At 42.8% G+C, this 22,150-nt stretch overlaps 1 protein-coding gene across 1 annotated transcript; it reads right to left on the bottom strand.

Moving 5' to 3' along the window:
- Window positions 1-2,288: 2,288 nt before the first annotated feature.
- LOC147461386 (uncharacterized) lies at window positions 2,289-2,794 on the bottom strand. Its single transcript, XM_086505442.1, has 2 exons — window positions 2,636-2,794; window positions 2,289-2,534 (listed from the first exon to the last, which is right to left on the bottom strand). Exons 1-2 carry the CDS (start codon window positions 2,792-2,794, stop codon window positions 2,289-2,291), a joined length of 405 nt encoding a protein of 134 aa, XP_086361568.1.
- Window positions 2,795-22,150: the final 19,356 nt, after the last annotated feature.

Here is a 22,150-nt window from a genome sequence, read left to right on the forward strand (position 1 = left end):
TACAAAATGCTGGGGGAGATTACAAAAACCTTGAGTTAAGCTAGGGGAAATAGTGCTCGATATAGACACTTGATCAAAATTACATAGCTTGTTACAATAACTAGTTATTTCCATCGGGCAAAGAACTAAGCACATCCTATAGGTGAGCTATGAGCCTTAAGCCATTGAAATGCTGCCTTTGTAACTTCTCTTCTTTGGCCTTGCAGTCATCAATCATCCTCTGCAAGTGAGTGTATGAGCCGTCTAGCAGTACCTCCTGCTGTTTAGTGATGTTCGTGCTGTTGTAGAATCCCATGCAGTCATCTATCACCTTTCGATTAGCTTCGTAAATTTTGCATTGGTCCAGTTTGAGCTGATTAACCTGCAAAGAGAAATGAGCAAACCGTACCCTCAAACTTTTAGTCTGGTAAGCATTGTTAAATATGCTGTCATCAAGCCAAATTAACCAGAAAAAAGATCCTCTTATCCTGTTCCATATGACTGAATAAAGTGAGACCGAGTCCCCTAGTAGTAATTGCTTCCAGTTGGGGTGGAGCCCAGAGCCCTACATAAGGGATACAATATATTAGAGTTAGCTGAGCAATTGAGGAAGAGGTGGGGGATTTCCTCCTCTACTTGTAAACATCTTTTACAGATCCCTAGGCCCATCCCAGCTGCCATGAGTCTGCTTCTAGTCCATACTGCCTTGTGTAGAACTAGCCAGAGAAGAACAGGGTGTTTGGCTGAGATTTCTTCGCTCCAGATGCTCTGGAATTTGAAATTCCATTATTTCTGAGAATAACTTACCTTCCATTTTGTGTTGAGGGTGGTGTGAACCTGGGTCTGCAAACATGGAGGAAGATTAGGGGGGTGGTGGAGAGCACTACCATTGACCCAATAAAAGGCTTTTGGGGATAGGTCGAAGGCTGGTGAGAGAGACCACTCCATATCTTTTGGGAAGAGTTATTTTCTTGAGTCAATAAGCGTTAACTCCCATGGCTGCAGTTGTTGGGATCATAGGAGTTCCGAGTGGGTAAGCCATCTTGATCCCTCTGAAGACCAAAGGTCTTTCCACGAGGATATGCCTTTGTTATGAATTCGTCTAGCTGACCTAGTCTGTGCTTGGGTGAGGGGGGGGATAGGGGGAAGCGACCACCATACCGATTCTTGGGACCTGATGCCGAGACTGTGTTTAGACTCCCAGTTAACTCTCAGGCTTGGTTTGTATCTGTTCCAAGCCTTCCAGATTGATTTGAGAAGGTCTTACCCTTTAGGTATGACATCGATAGGGCCAAAAAAGAGGGTGCACCATGGGAGGTTGGTGACTCCTTTGATCCCTTTAAGTTGGAATCTATCAACGTGACGAAATAGCAGGGAGGCCCATTCCTCTTTTGGTTGGTCGAGAGCTCTAAGCACTAGTTTTGCGGCTATTTGTCGGCCCAATCGATGATGTTGGTTAGCCCAAGTCCACCTTGTTCCTTGGGGAGGCAGCATACTTCCCATTTTACTTTTGCTGTTCCTTTCTTGAGAGGGTCCCCTGTCCAGAGGAAGTTTCTGCAGATCTTTCTTATGTCTTTTAAATGCTCATCGGGGGGTCTCCAATAGGAGAGAAAGTATAGTACATAACTAGTGATGTAGTGCTTGATCAGTAGAGCTCTTGCTGCTAGGTTTTCTTGGAAGCCCAACCAACGATTCATTTTAGCTACGAATTTATCTAGGACCCATTCCAACCTTTGCTTCATGGTAACTTTGAACCCGAATGGTATTCCTAGCAGTCTAAAGATCACTCCATCCCTTAGGATCGAGCAGCCTTGCTCGAGGATCCACCTAGGGAGGGGGGAGAGCGAGGCTCTGATGCCTGTTTTGGAATGGTTGATTTTTGAGCCCGAGGCCGTGCAAAAGATGTGTAAGAAACTCCAAAATTCCCCCAGGGATTGCTCATCATTTTGAACAAAGCCATTGGTGTCGTCTGCAAACTGCACTAGACACTGTTGCCTACCCCTGGGGAGAGAGATGCCTTTGATACTGCCATCCACCATTTTCTTTTTAATTAACCAATTGAGAGAATCAACTGCAGCAGCAAATAGGAGTGGGGCAAGTGGGCATCCCTGTCTAACCGATCGACTTAGGGGAAAGGGTTCGGAGAGGGAGTTTTTAATGGAGACCCTAGCCTTGGCATTGCCCAGTAGCGTAAGGAGAAACCTGACCATTTTGGGACCAAGGCCCATCATTTGTAGGCATTCGATGAGGAATGACCACTCAAGCCGATCGTAAGCTTTGTCGAAGTCGACTTTCACAAGTACGTAGTCTTAATCAGACTCTTCCGCATGCTCAATACCTTTCCACATTGCGATGACGGCTTCCATGATTCTTCTGCCTTTAATGAATCCCTTTTGCTTGGAAGAAATCCATTCAGCAAGTGCTGGCGTTAACCTGATTGCGATTGCTTTGGCAAAGATTTTGTAAGCCACATTGAGCATAGTTAGAGGCCTCCAGTTTGAGATGTCTTCCTTGGGCCCTTTTTTATGCAGAAGTTTGATGACTCCCGTATTTATCTAGACCAGCAGAGCTCCATACAACAGAGCTTCTTCCTAGACAAGAACCAACATTGATGCCAAAGCGTCTTTAAACACTTTATAGAATTCAGCAAGCAAGCCATCCAGCCGAGCGTTTTCTTGATCTTGAGAGAGTCTATGGCTCGTTTAATTTCCCAGATCGAAAGGTCTGAGTCCAGCTGGGAGGCGATAAGAGGAGGAATGACCTTTTTGCTGCAATTCTTTATTTGTACCCTGGCTTCAGTTTTAGCATCGGACATTGTCTCTGGGGGGGTGAGCATGCTCGAGAAATATTCTTTGGCGAGCTCCAAGTTTTCAGCCTACGATGATGCTTTACCATTAGGTCCCTATAGCAAAAGGATGTTTTCCCTTTGGTTCTTTTTCCTGAGGAGCTTGAACATCTCCTTAGTCGGTTTGTCGATCTTCCCTGCCCACCAGACTCTGAAAAAGTCGGCCGTGTGCTTGATGGTGAGATCTTCCTCTACCCTTAGCTGTTGTCTTTAAGTTGCTATTTTGTCCGGAGTTTCTCTGTCTAGATTGTTGGCGGCTTCCAAGTTAACTAAAGCATTGTAAATGCCATCTTTCCTTTTCCTTCAGATCTCAGAGACCAGTTTCCTGTAATTGATTAGGGTGCGTTGGGTTTTGCTGATGGACTCCACCCAGGCTTTCGCTAGGGTAGTGCCTGTAGAGAATTCTTGTACCCATATGGCCTTGACGTTGTCACGAACTTCTTCCAGTTGGAATAGGGAGGGGTCAGTGTGAAACCAGTGATTACGGATTTTGTTACATTTGTCATCAATAGTGATGACTAAGGGGTAGTGGTTAGAGGCACAAGAGGTGAGCCGAGGCTTAGCTTTAATGCGGTTGGAACTTCTAGCCAGTGGGACGTTTATGAGACATCTATCCATTCGAGCTTTCCTGGCGTTCTCCCCTTTCAAGTAATTCTGCCAAGTGAAATCCCCAGGCGTCCCTGCATCCCATAGCTCCAAATTATACTTGAGGAGGTCCCACTCCCTTCGCTCAGAGACAGCCATGGTTTGCCCTTTTCGTTGATATCTGTCCTCCAGATTTTCAACCATCTTGAAGTCTCCAAACAAGATGACTTGACCTTGAATACTGTTCAGATTCCTCCATAATGTAGTCCTTTCTCTGGAAGAGCTGCCTGCATAGACTGAGACTAGGGTGCATTGGAAGGGGGTTTCTATAGACAAGGCTACCCAGTACTCTCCAATCGAGGAAAGATTGGGATTAGTTTTCCAGTTATGGGGGATTCCCAGGGCAGTGCCTCCTGAGGGCCTTTGAGTGGGAGGAGTGGGTCCACGTGCTCCTTATAGATGGTGTTGAGTCTTTGATCCAGCTCGACTCCCGTGGTCTTAATCTCCTGCAATCCAATCACCTCTATGGGGTAGTTAGCTATCCAAGCTTTAATTTTGCTAGCCTTGATAGGGTCAGATAACCCTTTGATATTCCATGAGAGTACCTTCATCTAGGGTTTCTTCTATCCTTGCGACTTTTGTTCTGGGTATGCGGAGAGGCCTGAGATGTCGAGTTGAGGGGCCTCTTATTATCTTTTTGAACCTCCATGGGCGCAGGTCCAGTCTCCATGGTTCCCTTTGGTTTGGGTGCCAGGTTCTCCTTATTAGGGGGGATGGGAGAGGTTTTGTTGAGGTCTATAGAGGCTTCTCCATCGACTTGGTCTATAGAGGCTTCTCCATCGACTTGGTTGACTTGGGCCTCCAGGCGGGAAATTACGTCATCATCCTCCCCCGAATCCTGGCCTAATGAATCAGCCACGTCCAATTCCTCGCACTCGGGTAGGGAGGCCAGAATGGCGAATCTGTTAGGGCCTCTGGTTCTATTCTGACTATTAACAGGTTTATCAGTGGGGGGGAGCCCTAGTTCTTTGGGTCTATGGGGCTGACCTAGCCGACTCTTCTTTATTGATGTTGGTGTCTTTTTCGACAGGGGTGGAGGGATTCGGGGGGTTCTGAGGGTTCTTAGTAGGGCAATCTCTGACAAAGTGGCCTTTAACCCCACAGTGAAAGCATGCATTAGGAAGATACTTGTAAACCAGTTGGCTGGACAAAAAACTCCTCATCGTCAAGGGCCACAATCATCTCTTGCAGGAGGTTGACAGAAGTGTCCATTTCTATCAGGGCCTGAGGGTGCCATGCAGGGATGTACTCACCCTTGGGCCTTCCTCCTAGGACTTTCCCTAGTTGGTCCCTAAGACTCTGATGTGGTTATGAAAATGCAAAGGTAGGTTCGGGAATTCCACCCACACTGGGTATTTTGTGAGGGCATCTCTTTCCGCGTTATATTCCTTATGCCATTTAAACAGACATAGGGAAGAGGTTCTTAACAACCATTGGCCCACGCTTAGAACTTTGAAGGCCATTTCAGAGTTTCTGAACAGAAAGACATACTGATTTTTTGGGAGACCCTGGATGCTCTCAACCTCCGCTCCTAGGGGAGCCCAATGATTCCTAATCCAGTCTCTTAAAACTTCCACAGGGGGACGGGGCCCTACTAACATCCCTATCAGGGCTATGTTTTTTAGTCTGCTTGAGTCTTGCGAACTTGAGTAGAAGGGAGAATAACAAGGGGCTTACCGATTGCAGCTTGACCAAAGCTTTCTGGAGCAGAGCTTCCGCTTCCTCTCTAGTTAGCGTCTGGGGGAGCTGCATGGGCGGTTGGAGAGGCAAAGCCCTCAGCAGGCGGAGGATGAAACCCTGTTGCTGTGTGGGCAGGAGGCGCCTAGGTGAAGCAACTAGCATCCTATCGAGCTTGCCCCGCCGCTTCGAGCCTACTTGCGTTGAGGGGGGGAGAGGAAAATCACCTCCGTTCAGTAGTGCTGATAGGTTATGGTGCAAAATGAACTCGTGGGTGAGGCTGCTAATATCCCCAACGTGGGGTTCGACGCAGTTATTGTGCACCAGAGAGTGGGGAAGCCCGCCCGAGGCCCAAATGTTGGGAGACATGGCGTCGGGGCCTTGAGGTGGTGAGATGACCTGGGAGGCCATCTCACCGAAGTGACAGTGGGAAAGGCGGCGGCTCTAAACGCTTGTCACACCATCCGACTACGCTTAGGGTTTCTATTTTTCTTTGAGATAGGCTTTCTTGCCCCGGACCGACAATATTTTCCATAAAAGCTTTGGGAATTTATTAGATAAGAGACATTGTTACAAAATGCTGGGGGAGATTACAAAACCCATGAGATATGCTAGGGGAAGTAGTGCTCGATAGAGACAGTTGATCAAAATTACATAGCTTGTTACAATCACTAGTTATATCCATCGGGTAAAGAACTAAGCACTTCCTGTAGGTGAGGTATGAGTCTTAAACCATTGAAATGCTGCCTTCGTAACTTCTCTTCTTCGGCCTTGCAGTCATCAATCATCCTCTGCAAGTGAGTGTATGAGCCATCTAGCAGTACCTCTTGCTGTTTATTTATGTTCGCGTTGTTGTAGAATCCCATGCAGTCATTTAGCACCTTTCGATTAGCTTCGTAGATTCTGCACTGGTTTGAAAGATGTTAATAATGCTTACCAGACGAAAGATGTTAACAATGCTTACCAGACGAAAAGTCTGAGGGTACGGTTTGCTCATTTCTTTTTGCACTTTGAAGACCGGCAATATTGGAGGAGCAACCGTCACTGCAAACTTCAAAGCCCTGTGTGCGAAAGTAGAGGATAAAGAAGCAGTGAACTTCGCCAACAGGCTGCAAGACGAGATCGACTGGCTCTAAAGTCTGCTCCGTGCCCTCGTAGAAGAAAAGATGGCTCCCCTTTTTTTTTCGGAAATCATTTTGGCAAAAGGCTTACTCCCTCTATTTACCCCGTCCCTATGTATCAAGGGTCCTACTCCACAAAGCCGCTGTATACTCCCTATTTACCCCTTCCTTGGGTGAACAGTTGTAACATTCTGTCTCTCTAAATAGTGCAAATGCTTACTTGTTAAAAAAAGAAAAAAAAGTAAAAGAAAATTTGGGCTCTAAACCCTCTAAAAGAAAATTTGGCCCTTTTTGTAATTTTTTGGTATCAATCGACAAAAGAATCGTCAGTTACCCCTTCCCTGTTTATCAAGGGTACTACCCCGCTGTATCTCCCTATTTACCCATTCCTTGGGTGAAGAGATGTAACATTTTGTCTCTCGGATTAATGCAAATGCCTATTTGGTAAAAAGAAAAAAAAAGTGTCGCCTCACATGGAACCCCTGTTCCGTCAGCCCACTTAAATTACCAAAAGAATCCAATACGCCAACTTTATTGCATTGTGTTCGTGACTCGTGACTTGAAGGCCCTCATAATGGAAAATCGCGAGGCTCTCGACTCTCAGTCTTCAGATCATCAGAGATTCAGAATCAGATGGATTATAAGTAGGCGCCGTACGTGCTCTGAGACAAATAAAAGCGACTTCAGAGTTCAGCTGAGAGCAAGTTGGAAGTTGGGCGGGACGTGGGAGACTGGAGTCGGGACAGGCGTCAGTGTTCACAGTGCCACTGGCACGGTTTCTTTTGGCCGGGCCGAAGAGACGCGTGCCGCGTCAAGCGACTCGCATTCACGAGGCAGTTATGAAAGCAGAAGAGGCATTTATTAACAAGATGTGTACGAATCAGTACGATTGTCTCGACCCTCAATTTTCAAACACAGCCCATCTTCTTGAAATCTGTGACATGTGACTGTACAGTGTAAAGGGCTGCGAGCCTGCCACCCACGGCACTGAAGGGCACGGGTAGAAAGAGATGGGATCGGCGGCTGAGATTGAAAGGGGGGATCTCGAGGAAGATTGAGGGCGGAAAAAAATGGGCGACCATTGCATGCAGGGACTTGAACCCTCATCACCACCATGAGAGCCCAATGCACTTACCGCTATGCCCACAACGGGGATGTTGACATATGGGCAAACTATATAATGATAAATAAATTTGGACAGGTCCCACTCCTTGTCCAAGTTTACTTTTCCATGTCCTAGTTTACCCCGGCATCTTACGGTTGCGCGCGTCTCGATCTTCGCGTTCGAACTTCTCTACCGTGGATCCCACCGCCTGGGCTTCATTAAATGGCCAGTGCCCTTTAGTGCTGAGGGCCTGCGACCCTCAGGCTTCAGCACTATCTCACACGGGCATGAGCATGGGCATAGGGTTGGATGGGATCAATGGCCCACGCTTATTTCTTGGAGGGGGTGCATCGTGGGTCGTCCAATGTTGCGGCGCACCCGAATTTATCAATTTGCTCGAATTTACTAAACTGACTCAAATTTACACAGCGGCGGGTTCATCATAAGAGAAGCCCTTCTCCCAATGCTTTTAACAAGCACGCGCAGTTGAGGTGGTTAAGGTGATAGGCTTGCAAAGGTGATGTTCTGGGTTCGATTCCGGGGAGGAGAGTGGGGGAGGGAGGGAGGCGTCCGAATTTACAAGTTTTGTTGCACCCAAATTTCCCGAATTTACACAAACCGCATTGGACAGCTCAGATCGCACTCGCTGCGAAAAATAGGCGTGGGCCATTGATCCCATCCAGCCCATGCCCGTGTGAGATAGTGAGGAGGGGCTACGACCTGTCAATTCTTTCGGGTGGAAAGCAAGGATTGTTTCAAAATTTTCAAGCTCCTTACTTAGCCCCTAAATTTAGAAGGATAAAACTCTTGGAACTTGAAAGGGTATTGCAGCCTTCGGCTTCCTTCAGTTATCAAAGTTGAATCGCGATTCATTTTTCATGCTGAATCATTTTAGAAAGTTCCAAGACAAGGTTGAACCTTTAAGGAGGAACTTTGGAATGACAAAAATGTGAAGCTGAATGGTTTAAGAATTGAAAGGTCGGAGGTGGGAGTATGTTTTGCTTCCCTTTCCAAGCCAGATTAAAGTGATAAATGCAATTATGCTCCCGTTTATTGCTTTCCTCAGTCCCTTGCTCAAAATGGCTAAGTGCAACTGGAAAGAATTCTTATAACCCATAAAAAGATTTCTTTGGAAGAACAACACGAAAACCTCTAGACCATGGCAATGGGCAAAATGGGAATCCGTTGCTCGACCAACAGACCAAGGCGGTCTCAGAATCCTAACACAATAACTCATGCTGAGGCACTTTGTGCTAAATTTATGGTCTCAATGGCTAAACAAGACCAAGCTTGGGCTATCATGTCCAAGGACATGTTAGATGGAGCAACATGGGATTGAATGGTGGAAAGTGGAAAGGGGTTCTGATGCATGACAAACTTTTAGCCCCAAAATGGTCCTACATAAGGCTGGGTGGCCTATCAGGTGAACTAATGAAGAAGTGCAAAAGAGCAGCTCAGGTATTGGAATGGGGGGAAGCTACCAGATACTTCAAAAATTCCTCCCTACACTGGTCCCCCTGGCTCTCTAAAGTTTTGGTGCCACCTCAAAGCCCCTTCTTGATAGAAATGGCCAGGAAAGTGAATAATAAGGGTCTAATTCGGCTTGAGCACTTTTGGGATGGAAACAGTAAATGCTCGAAAACCATTAACTCTCTAGCAATTTAGTATCAAAACTGAATGGCTTTGAGATATTGCTTGGCAATAGAGTGATAAAGGAACTTGATAATGTGGTTATGCCAATCTGTGCATCCACGTTTGAGTGGAATGCTTGGAGATGGCCCGGTAGTAGCCTGTTTTGGAAACCCCAAACTAAAGGCATCTACCATGCACTTCTTTACGTGGAAAATTGGTTTAGCCCCCTGAATAAAGTATGGAAGAGACAATGGTTGGAAGATCGGTGGAAGGTAATTATAGAGAACATCTGGAAGCCAAAATAGCCCCTGTTCATGAAGATCTTCTTATGGAAGGTGTTGTGGGGTGCGTTGCCAACAGGCAGATTTGAGAAAGAGGAATCGGGTCTGATTGATGCTCAGGTTGTAGGATAGCTAGTGAAGATCTGATCCACCTATTCACGGAATGCCAGGCAATCAGAGGATTATCAGGGAAAATCTGCAAGTGGATCCAAAGGACATGGCAAATTAGGTTCTGCAAGTCTGATCTGTTCCTTGGTGGCAAGAGGTTTTGGGAAGTCCTGCTCTTCTTGTATGCACTCAAATAGTCAGGTACTGCTTCTTCCATCAGTTATGGCAGGCGAGGAACCGTCGGGTGTTTGAAGGAGAAATGGCTGTAGCAAGCTTCTCGGAGATTATACAAGAGAGCAGAGTAACAATGTGCATGATTAGATGCAAACAAGACTTGAGTGACTGGTCTAGGACTATTAAAGCCATGCTGGCACCCATAAGGTAAAGCCTAGAAGGTTAGCTCAAATGTGTTGTAAAGGCGTCCAGTTTGTTCTCTTCTGAACCTCAAGGCTCGGTTTGACCCATTTTGTATTTCTTTCGATGGTTATAATACAATTCACTCACGATTGTGAGTTTTGCAACAAAAAAAAAAAAAGAATTGAAAGGTCTGGAGATTAATTCATATTTCATTAGCTGAAATCTACACAGCTTCCACATTGCTAGCTTGGATTTTTTGAAGCTTCACTTTAGTCTAAGCATAGCAAAATGAGGATGGAACTCATGACATAACCCTGGAAGCTATCATTTACCATAAACCATTGTGACGCGAGTTTTTGGCTACTACTCATGGAACCGCATGCACTTAAAATATATATATATATCCCTTGGCCTTGCTCCTTCATTTAGGTTGCATCTGCCAGTTGTCCACCTCGCGTCGCCTTCTAGTCATTTGCTGCCCTTGGCTACCACTTGCCCAACCATGTGGCTTGTTGTGACACCCCCCCTCTCTTTGTGCCACCTTGTCGTGCTAGCACTCTACATGCATACATGCTCTCTGTCGTCTGTGTGTCACGTGCACCATGGCATCAACCGGAACTGCATGCATTCCTTGCCTCTCTGACAGCTAGAATATAAACTTTTCCCTTGCAGGCCACCATTTACCTTTCCATTTTGAGGGTTCTCCCCTAGATTCTCCCAAAAAAATCGTTTGAACCACCTACTCAAAGAAAAGTAGCTTCTATTTCTTTTCAACATGGCGACCTTTGGGTTAAAATTAAGCACACAAATCTGTCCAATTGAGCTAGCTTGGTTGGTTGAGTACTTGACCTTCATAGCCCCGGTCATGGGTTCGAGTGCAATCAAGCAACCCTATACGCTCATAAGAACGTTTGTATCGCCTCGCACGGGATATGTACGATTTGCTACAAAAAAACAAGTGAAAGGATCACGATGGCTTTCTAAAACATTAAGAAAGTAATAAAATCTTTAGGTTGAGTTTAAGTAGAATTAAATAAGGTGAAGCACTATTCAAGAATGTCTCTTTTATTAAGCGATAGAATGTCTTCCTCGCAAAGAAGCAAACCAAATATACTAGTAAATTTTTTGAATTTTGTAGGATTTTTGAGCTAAGTTTTGGCATCATTGCACCGGTTTTTCTTCTCTTTATCATGGTTTGCTGATTAAAATATAAATATAAATATAATATATATATATATATATATATATATATATAACTAATTAATATATATGTGTGTGTATGTGTATGTATGTAGTATAGAACTTACTAGAATTAAGATGAAATAAAAATATCCATTTAATACTTTAAAACCAAAATAACATTTAAGGTAAGTCTCAATCATCACTGAAAACATTGAAAGTATGTTAACCCAACACATCTCTAAGGCTTCGTTTAGAAAGCCAAAAAAGATAGTTTGTTGCCATGTATCACTAATCAATAAGCTTTTTAGCCAATGGTCCACAATTGCACCCAAAATGTAACCCTTTTACAATGGCCTTATGGAGTCCCAAAAAAACAATGTGAAAGTTCAAGGTCTACATAACATAAGGCTATGTGAGAGAAAACAAATAAAATTTAAATAACATTTAAGGTAAGTCTCAATCAGACCATTTTTTAATGTTCTTTTAGTTGGTACTGGCTACTCGCAAATGGCTTATATAGGTAAATGGTGCACATTGCACATTAGTATTTTGAAACAAAATAAAACAAAAAAGAAGTAAAATAAAAAGACACATTAAAAATAAAAACAAAAGAGTATTTTAATGCTTTCAAATAAGCATAGAAAATAATTAAACAATTTAGTGAAGAGATTTCTTTTTGGAATCCTCAAATGAGAGAATCGTTAATCAATACCTCAGTGTTTGAGAAAGATGTGTCTGAGCTTAGGCTTAAGCCCATTGAAAATCAAGATTAGCCGGCTGCAAAGGATGGCAAAAGAGAAAAACCCGATAAAATATGCTAAAAAAATAGTTCGAATATTTTGCAAATTTAAAAATTTCTAATAGTATTTCCATTTTGTAGTTGTATAAAGAGGAAACTTGCCGCTTAGACAAAAAGGACTTTTTAGAAGACTGTGTCATAAGATCAAACTCCTATGAATATTTTTTTTAATGTTTTGATCTCTACAGTCATTTTCAAGCATGCAAAGAAAGTAAATGCTGCCTTGGAGGATAGCTTTCTATTCCAAAGTTTTAGCTTTCTATTCAGAAGGCTTTTGAATCCCTTAGAGACACTTGTCTCTCAAAGAAGGTGATGTAAGAAAACAAAAAGGACAACAAGGTTATTTTACAAAGACCCTTGCCATGTGGCGCTCATCCAGCCAAATAATCCAATGGCCTGAGTCTTGCAACAACTTTGCACAATGAACCCTATGGTCTTCCACATGCCAAAAAACATATATGTGTGTGTGTAAAATTTATTAAAATTATGTAAGGTGAAACTTCACTTTAACATTCTAAAACCATAGAATGTAAGAAAAGTAAAAACAGGATATGAAATTAAAGGTAAGTCTCCATCATGCACTGAAAACTATGAAAGTCTCCCTAACCCAGCCCAACATTAAGGGTTTCTTTTAGAAAGCCAATTAAGCACACAATCAATAAATGTGGGGAAGAAATACATCTCTCTCTCTCTCTCTCTCTCTCTCTCTCTCTCTCTCTCTCTCTCTCAGACACACACACACACACATACGTGCCCGTACGTGTGCACACACACACACACATGTAGTTCATGCTATATTATGAAGAGAGCATATACCATAGATGACAATTGCACTCATAGCTACATGTTGGATCTCATCGGATGGATGACATTAATGTCTTCGACCTCTTCTTCACATCTTTATTGTCGCAATCATGCTCTTAGCCCTAACTAAATGGCTAGAGTGCTCATGTAATAGCATCCGCCCATCTTTGTGATCCGGAAGTCCATAAACAATGCATATGTAGAGTGTTTCTATATTATTATCATAAACTTATGTTACCGTTTTTTTTACTACATAAGGAGTCCTTAGTGAAGGGTGGATTATTGGGTGCAAATTTGGATCATTGGAAAAAGCTTCTTGATTAATGCCACATGACAAGCTAATGATAATTTTAAATTACTTTTTATAAGGCCTTAAGTGAGGGTATTGACATTTGTGTACCTCTATCTTTAAAGAGGGGCATTAAATATATTGTAATGTAAATAGTTCATTGTAAAAAACAACATAATATTGTATTGTGACACTACGAGTTAAAAAAAAAATAATGTCACTTTCTATTTTTCTCAAAGAAGCTTTTTATTAGAAAATTCTTATCAATAGCCTTATGTAAGCCATAGTGAATTTTCACCTTGTTGGCCTACATAAGGAGTCCTTAGTAAAAGGTGGAATTTTGGGTGCAAATCTGGACCATTGAAAAAAGCTTATCGATTAATGCTACATGACAAGCTAATGATAATTTTAAATTATTGTTTATAGGGGCTTATGAAAGGGTGTTTACATTTGTGTACCTCTTTTTTTAAATAGGGGCATTGAGTTTTGTGTCAAACATTATTTTTTATGCCTTTGAAATATATTGTAATGTAAATAGTTCATTGTCAAAAAAAACATAATGTTGTATTGTGACACTAAGTGTTTAAAAATAATACTGTCACTTTTTATTTTTCTCAAAGAAGCTTTTTATTATGAAATTCTTGTCAATAGCCTTACGTAGGCCATAGTGAATTTTCACCTTATTAAAATATTTTCAAACCTTGCACACGAGGAACCTTTAATAATTTGAAATGAATTTTCTAAAAGTGAGTTGATTATGCAAATAGATAGTAGGGGGTGAAATTCTAAACTAGGTTTCATTATATGGAATCTCAAAAGATCTCTTTTAGGTAACCCACATGAGGAGGGGGCAACCAATAGATATTATTGGGGGTGAAATTCTAGACTATGTTTCATTGAGGGGAACCTCAAAAGATCTCTCTTAGGTACCCCCACATGAAAGAGGCTAACCGCAAAAAAGAAAAAAAAGGTGATTTGACCCCTACTTGTCAAATCTTTCATGTGAAGCCAAAAGGGGGTAACACTTACAAATTGTGAATGCATTTAAAGAAGGGAACCTGGGAAACTATATGACATCTTTCTCCTCTAGACTAAGACTAAGTCTGATTCTGATTCAGAGGCCTAATTTTTGAAGGCTTCGACGCCCTACGGAGGCACTTTTATCCTTCAGTGAAGGGCAAAAATATTTTTACCTTTCGAAAGAAGGATAGAATATTGAAAAATCTTTGAGTAGCCCTTCTAATTTTTGCCTAAATATAGCTTAATGAAGGATAGGTAAAAATTTATCCTTCAAATGAATGATTAGGGTCACCCTTCAAAAATGACAGGGGGTAACACTTACAAATTGTGAATGCATTTAAAGAAGGGAACGTGGGAAACTATATGACATCTTTCCCCTCTAGTTAGGGTGCCCCCTAAGTGGTTAAGTGGGAAAAGAATTTATACCTCTCGAGTCTTGATCCGAAATAATTTTACAGAGGCTGTACAATTTTGTTTCTCTCCAATATAATCCAACTAGTATGTGACCCGCGCGTTGCCGCGGCTACATGTGCGTCAGTTGAAGCAACCATTGTTCTCCTTCCCTTCATAGGGAGGGCAAATGTGGGCAAATGCCTATGATTCTCATGTGAGCTTTTATAGCTCTTTAATACACTTGTGCATCAACCACCACTATAAGTACTTTCTAGATGACAATGTATCACAACACACAAGGTCTAAGTGCCATCCACATTCACACCAACGAAGCACAAATCTATCTTTTGGATCAACACTATGTCTACCTTTCCCAGTGTAAGATCGAACAACTAATAAAGTGTAGTTACTCTCCATATTCTTGTGGATTGACCAAGAACAAATCTCCTTCTAGTTGGTCATGCCAAGCTCCAACATACTCCCCCTAATCATGGAAAGTTTGTCTCTCCCCCCCCTTCTCTCTATCGGTGTGTGTGTGTGTGTGTGTGTGTGTTGAGTCAAGATTTATCAGGTCAATTTGAGGTCCCTTGGGAATGAGTTAAGTAATGGGCTCCCTTTGCATGATGTCTTGTCTTAACATCCTATGTTTCTCTCTAAGGAGGCAACGAATTTGCGATTAGGCTAGAGACTTCGCTCTCACACAATTGATATGGGACCCTGGTGAGTGGTAGTGGCCCTCTAAATAGAGAGAAATGAAGTGTTGTTACTCTCCACATTCTTGTGGATTGACCAAGGACAAATCTCCTTCTAGTTGGTCATGCCAAGCTCCAACATAGTCCTCCTAATCATGGCAAGTTTGTCCCCCCCCCCCCCCCCCCCTCTCTCTATCCATGTGTGTGTGTGTGTGTGTGTGTGTGTGTGTGTGTGTTGAGTTCAAGAAAAATCAGGTCAATTTGAGGTCTCTTGGGAATAAATTAAGTAATGGGCTCCCTTCGCATGATGTCTTGTCTTAACATCCTATGTTTCTCTCTAAGGAGACAACGAATTTGCGATTAAGCTAGAGAGGTCCCCCTCACACAATTGAGATAGGACCGTGGTGAGTGGTAGTGGCCCTCTAAATAGACTAATAAAGAGCTGGTATCCTTCTTTGGATATAGTGTTTGCATTGAACGACGAATTCTTTAGATGCATTAGCATCCCCTCTCACCATCCTTACCAATCAAGGCATTGGTCATGATAGCAACTCTCTCATGCTTCTCTCGTGTAGTTTTGGTCTTGAATTTGGGGCATCATAGTCAACTAAGTCATCAACTGCTATTTGTTGGCACTTAGGATGCATGTACCAGCCATGACCCAATATGCCAACATTACACCACATAGTAGTAGAAGAAACTTTGCCATTGGTATGCACAACTGATTTGGTGAGTAGTGTGTCGTTTGCTTCTCAAAGGCAGTATTCATGATGGGTGTGTGACCTGGGGGTGATTGCATAGCTATAGCAACTTTGTCTCTATATGTGGGTAAATTTCAAAATCTACACGCTGGATTTCACCCAATCTAGCAAGCATGTACACTTCCATCTACCAGACTCATCACATGGATGTTGAGGTCTCTTGCAATTGACCATAAGCATGTTAGTAATATAAGTCACATACTGTTTTTTATGTGCATTTGGGCACCATTGGCACCTTAAAATGTGAGTGCAATGAAAGTAAAAAAGTTCACTCAATCATTTCTTTTTGCAAGAGTTTTGGGCATCATGCTAAAAGAAAGGGCGTGTTGCAAAATACACACACACACACACACACACACACACACACACACACACACACACACACAAACAAACATACACACATGCATGTTCTTCTTTGAGAGAGCAGGCTGTATTCAACCATTCACATGGTTGCCCTTACCCATATTTTATACCATAGCAACCAATTGGCTTAGCTCCCACTCCCTTAAATGTGAGACAGAGCATTGAGGCACTACATGGAGGAGAGTATCTTTTTGTACGCAAATTATATTTTTTAACAATTTGAGAGTGAGATCATCATACCCTACATGAGTGCTCCGCTTTTGATCACATCAAACTTGGTTTACCCACATTTTAGCCCATACCATGGCCTACGTGCCTTTCTCTCCTAGCCACCTCATGGATTCAACTTGTCAGTGGCCACCCTTATATCCATAGTCTTCGAGCATGTTCCATGTTGTACTCGGTCCCATAGGTCAATCTCACCTTTAAGGATGATCTCTCTCTCTCTCTCTCTCTCTCTCTCTCTCTCTCTCTCTCTCTAACTTGCTATGCAACATATGACTTGTTGCTAACAATGTTTGGACTGGATAAGGTTTGCCTAAACTTAATAGTTGAGAGTCAAGATTAGTCGGTCTCAAGATTAACGGGTCTCAAACCACGTCAGTAGGAAGAAAAACGTCTCTCTCTGTGTGTTGTGTGTGTGTGTGTGTGTGTGTGTAGTTTGTAGTATTAAAAAGAAACATGTGAGAGGTGAAGAGCCTGGTCGTGTGTACCAGCGAGCCTACTTTCTGCTCGGTCACGAGCCGGCTCTTTTCTCTCTACCTATCTAATTGTGGTGGTTAAGAGCCTCAAAATGGGCATAGCCTTTCACATGGTTGACTTTTGAGGCCCTCTCGGTTAGCAAGAACCTGCTCAAGATTTGTCTCATCACTCAATCAAATCAAGCATTTATGTTCGAAAAGCCACCAATTTTCTTAACTTGCAAACAAAGATGGAAGACTATTTAGCCATTCCAAAGTGACCAGGCTCTAAATGTAAGCAAAATGACACGAGGCAGTCCTATAATGGAGGCATGTGCATGGAGGTAGCCCTACAATAAGAGACCGGAATCATCATTTCTAGTGGGAGGCCACATTAGGTATGTAACACCAAGGAGGATCCAAATGAGCAAACGATTGTTAACTCCAAGACCAAGGCCAATACCCTCGACTGACAATGATCATCATCCAATGCAATCACGTCAGTGTTTTGGAAAAATCATTTTTTCGAACGTACAAAATTGCTTTCCTTTAATTTTCCAAGAGAAAATTTAGAAAATTAGGTTTATTTTGCAGTTTTTTACACTATTTTTCTCTATTTTGGGGCGGGACTTCTCCTTTTCCCCTTGCCCTCAACTGGCATTTTTGAAATTGAAAACGGCATGATATTAAGCTGAGACACATTTTTCCCAAACATTGAATGGAAGACCCGCCTTGCACGACCGTGGCCGTGAGCACTGTTGCGGCAAGCAATGCCACATGTCCCCTTTGCAAAACCCCTTTTTTCTTCTATGTTAGGAGTTCGAGATGTGAAAACTTGGGAAAGCTAAAAAGCCTAGATGGTCACGTTGGAGCTCTCAACATTGTAGCATCCGCTGATGTGACTGCCCAAAAAAAGACGAAGAAAGTGTGGAGACGAATGTGGGACTCTCTCTCTCTCTCTCTCTCTCTCTCTCTCTCTCTCTCTCATGTGGTGTGGTGTGGTGTGGAGGGTCGCAGCTAGGCAAAAATATAGCTCGTCGGGATCAAGGGTGGCAGACAGGCAATGGTAGAGGAGTAGGTGGCTCAGCAAGCGCTTGTGGTGAGCGGGACATGTATTGGATCCAAAGTCTTGGCATCCCGGCCAGCAGAGGAGTGAGGTTGTATAAGGGTGTGGGGCTCGTGGCGGATTAGCTGTTGGCAATCAGGGGTGCTGATAGAGGAGACTATATGAAGCCTATTGCAGCAACATTTGAGAAGTCATACATAAAGTAAATGGCGGGTTATGTTCATGATCAAGTTTAGGGGGGCGGGGGAGGGGAGGGGAGCATTCTCTGTCAAGCGCCAAGGCCAATCAATGGCACTCTCTCTCTTTCGAATAGAAATAGACATACACACTCCTCAATATGACTAAATGGGATTGGCCCTCTCTCTCTCTCTCTCTCTCTATCACACACACACACACACACACACAAAGCTACAACAAATAATAAAGACGTCTCTCTCTCTCTCTCTCTCTCTCACACACACACACACACACACACACACACACAGACCTACGACACACACGATAGTGTCGTAGAAAATGAAACCTAATCTCTCTCTCTCTCTCTCTCTCTCTCTCTCTCTCTCACACACACACACACACACACACACACACACACACGAGCGCGTGCTCGTGCACACATATATGCACATTCGAGGCGGACCAACTTATCGACGTGTGACACAGCTCGTTGCTCGTTATTCTCCCAAGCTACAAAGTAGAGCCACCCTTTACAAAACCAAAAGTAATCACCCTTTAAAATTGAAGGCCGGAGTGAAACTCCATGATCTTGCTAAAGACTTTCAAAAATATAAAAATATATATAGTACTAAGTATTGTGTCAAAAAGTGACTTTTTGACGGAAGAAGTCAAAACTAAGCCTTTTCATTTTCTACCATTACTATGCTTGCTACTTACCCTTCACTTTTACATTTCAAACCAAATGTTTCTTAAAGTAAGTTCTTGAAATGAAGGAGAGAGTAGCTCAATTATATATAGTATAGAAGTATGCTTTTGGCAAGAGGATTTTTTTTTTTGGCAACTCTTGAAAATACATTGTAAGAGGAAAACTCTAGAGCTATCACCATTGTCACGGTTTAACAAAGAAAACCAAAGAGATTTTTTTTGTGCGTGATAACAACAATGCGAATGTATATTGTAATGGTTTATCGATAATATGTGTGGTCATAGCCGTGGTAATATATCCGCGACTATTATCGCACTTATTACCGTGCAAATTATTGCGTTTATTAACGCTATAGAGCTTTTCAAAAATAAAGATGCTCATTTTGGGCCATCCAAAATTGTGTGGCCCAAATGAGCATCTTTATTGTTGACCTTCATATAACATATAGAATATCAATTGTACTTTAAAGGGTGTAACAATAATAATAATAAACTTTTAAAGTACAACTCATACCTTACCCTTAAAAATCGAGGCAGTAAAAAACAATATTTTAAAAATTTACAAATAAAGCCAACTTTTCAAATGAATTTTAAATACAAAATATAAGGGTTTTTTGTGCCAGAAGCCAATTCTTATCTATCCTAATAAACTCAGAGTGATATTTTCCTGAGTTAATAATAATCAAAAAAGTTTAATAAGCAAAAACACCTTCTTATCCAAACTTGTACAATTAAAAATAACTTACATATTTAATGTGGGATGAGCCCATTGCAGCTTGCCCGATTTTTTCTTGCATTGCCCACTCTCTCTCTACATCTCTCATGTTGCCACCACGAGAGCTCCTATCTGGATTTGTGACCTGGTTGGTTGCTGCATATTGTACACTTGATTGATTATTTTTTATTAAAAAAATTGATATACCCCTCTAACCATTGTGTTGAGAAACGTTGTTCATGGACATTAAAAAATCGAGCATGCAATGCTTCCTTGACGTAGCGTACATGATTGGGCACTTGGTCTTTGAATTTTATAAAACAAATCTTATACGTTGAGTGTATAAGAATCTGTAGATGGCACCAAAATGCTTTTCCCTGTGTAATCCCAAAGTCGACATCACCACCATACTTTACCCTGTAGTATCGTCCATGTGTGTCTAGCACGGGTGCGTCAATGTCCTCGTCGTCTGCAATTGGAGCGACACGCTCCAAATCAAGTGAGTCCATCCCCCCTCCACCACCAAAACAAGCATCCCAGCAAGAGTCTCCCATCGCTCTGTCTGCACTTGCTATCCTAAGATGAACACCATCGTCAACTGCTAGAAGAGTGTTAGAAGATGCTCTTCGACCACCTATGGATTGTCGACGAGGCCCCGACGAAGCAAGAGTCGAATGGAATGGTGTGGGGCCTTGTGATGCAAGGAGGTGGGTCCCTGCGATGGAAGGGGGGTGGTCCCCCCTCCACCACCAAAACAAGCATCCCAACAAGAGCCCCCATCACTCTGTCTGCGCTTGCTATCCTGAGATAAACACCATCTTGTACTGCTAGAAGATGCTCTTCGACCACCTATGGATTGTCGACGAGGCTCCGGCGAAGCAAGAGTCCAATGGAATGGTGTGTGGCCTTGTGATGCAAGGAGGTGGGTCCCTATGATGGAAGGGGTGGGTTGATAATTAGAAGCATCAATAGAAGGAGGTGTCGCCAGTGGACCTCTCTGGACATTTATAGTCCCTCCTTGGCTCCCCCATGGCGTGGTCTACTGTGAAAGACCATAGGCCTCAAGGCTACTATGGAGTGTAGCGGCCAAAAAATTCCTGCGTTGAACTCAAGTACTTCTCACGTAAAGACAATGTGCGTTGTAGATCCGAATCTACCATGGTGAAGGAACCCGAGTAGATGGACCACCATTTCCAAATCCGTAAGAGGACCATGCTTGCAAATAACGTGGATAGAAATCTACACTCATGCTCACAAAAAAACTAGCTATAGATAAATCTAAATCCAAAGTTTGTGCGTATCACCTAAATACTCGAGTCCACTTGAGGCAATGTCCACCCTAGATGGTTGCCCACTTGGGACGTGATTTATCCAAAGGAAGAGTGCGATGGCTGCTCCCCACCAGAAGACTGACATCTACAAGCTATGCATTGGAAAGTATGAGGACCTAAATGGGTTTTACTCTCCCTATATCTACAAGCTATGCATTGGAAAGTATGAGGACCTAGATGGGTTTTACTCTCCCTATATCTAATCTACATACCTAGCCTGTATACACGCAAGATCTATCACATACACACACACATACATACATACATACACACTTTCATAGATACATACATACATACATACATACACACATACATACACACACACTTTCATAGATACATGTATAGAAGCATAATTAGTGCTTACATACATGTATATACACACATACACACTCTCACATATATATACATGTCATAATAATCAATATCTAATTCTCCTAAATGATTTTCTCATATTAAACTGATCATTTAATGTGGGGAAGTGCCAAGGGAGAAAAAGCTAGAATATTGGTTAAGTTAGCAGACCGGCCACAGTAGGGATCCAAAGGAGGGAAAATAGGGATCCAAAGGGGGGGGCCATCTGCAAAAGAGCCATGTGAAACAATGGGCTAAAAAGACCCTAAGGTTCAGCCCATTAAGACTTCCAAAATGCTAAGGTTCCAAAATTCAAAGGTTGTGTCCAAAGGTCAACCTTAGGGAAAATTGGATGCTTAGTGTGTGCCCCAAAAAGTCTTTCTACATCCCTACATGGGAGGGGGCGAGCCCCAAAGCTAGGGGATGAGAGAGAAAGCCACACACACACAGAGGCTCCCTTTACACAAAGGGAATGAGGGACACATGTCAGCTCCCTAGGCCAGATGCCCACAAGGTGTGCCCAATTCCTATTGGAAGACCCTTGAAGTGGACCAATGAGAATTAGGCTAGAGTAAATCTAGTTTAATTAATTTAAAAACATTTAATAAAAGAAACCAATAAGAATTAAGTGTCCTAGAAGACTATTGGGCAGTCTCCCAAGGGGTCCAATGAGCATTCAGGAGCCCCATGGCTTGCCTGATTCCTATTGGCCAGGAGGCAAAGGGGTCCAATGAGAGTTTAGTTTAATTATTTAATTATCTAAAGCTCTCACAAAAGGGGAAAGGGGGACACATGTCAGAAGGCTATCACTTATGCTGCTTAATCCCTATTGGCTTGACCTGGGGAGGTCCAATGAGGCAAAAGCTAGCCTAACTTAGCAGCTAGGGCTCGCCCAAGAGAGAGAGGGGGCTGATTTTTGCTTGGCATTGACACACACACACTCTCACACTTGACCATGTGTGAAGGGGAAAATACTCTATCTCCTCCCAAGCTTTAATGGAGAGCTCATCACCTACTCCAAGCTTGTGAGATAGAAGCCTACATCAACACTCTCTTGGCATGTGGATGCAAA

The sequence above is a fragment of the Adiantum capillus-veneris genome, chromosome 3 (genome assembly GCF_014529385.1).
Source record: "Adiantum capillus-veneris isolate H3 chromosome 3, ASM1452938v2, whole genome shotgun sequence".
Classification (NCBI taxonomy): Eukaryota; Viridiplantae; Streptophyta; class Polypodiopsida; order Polypodiales; family Pteridaceae; genus Adiantum; species Adiantum capillus-veneris.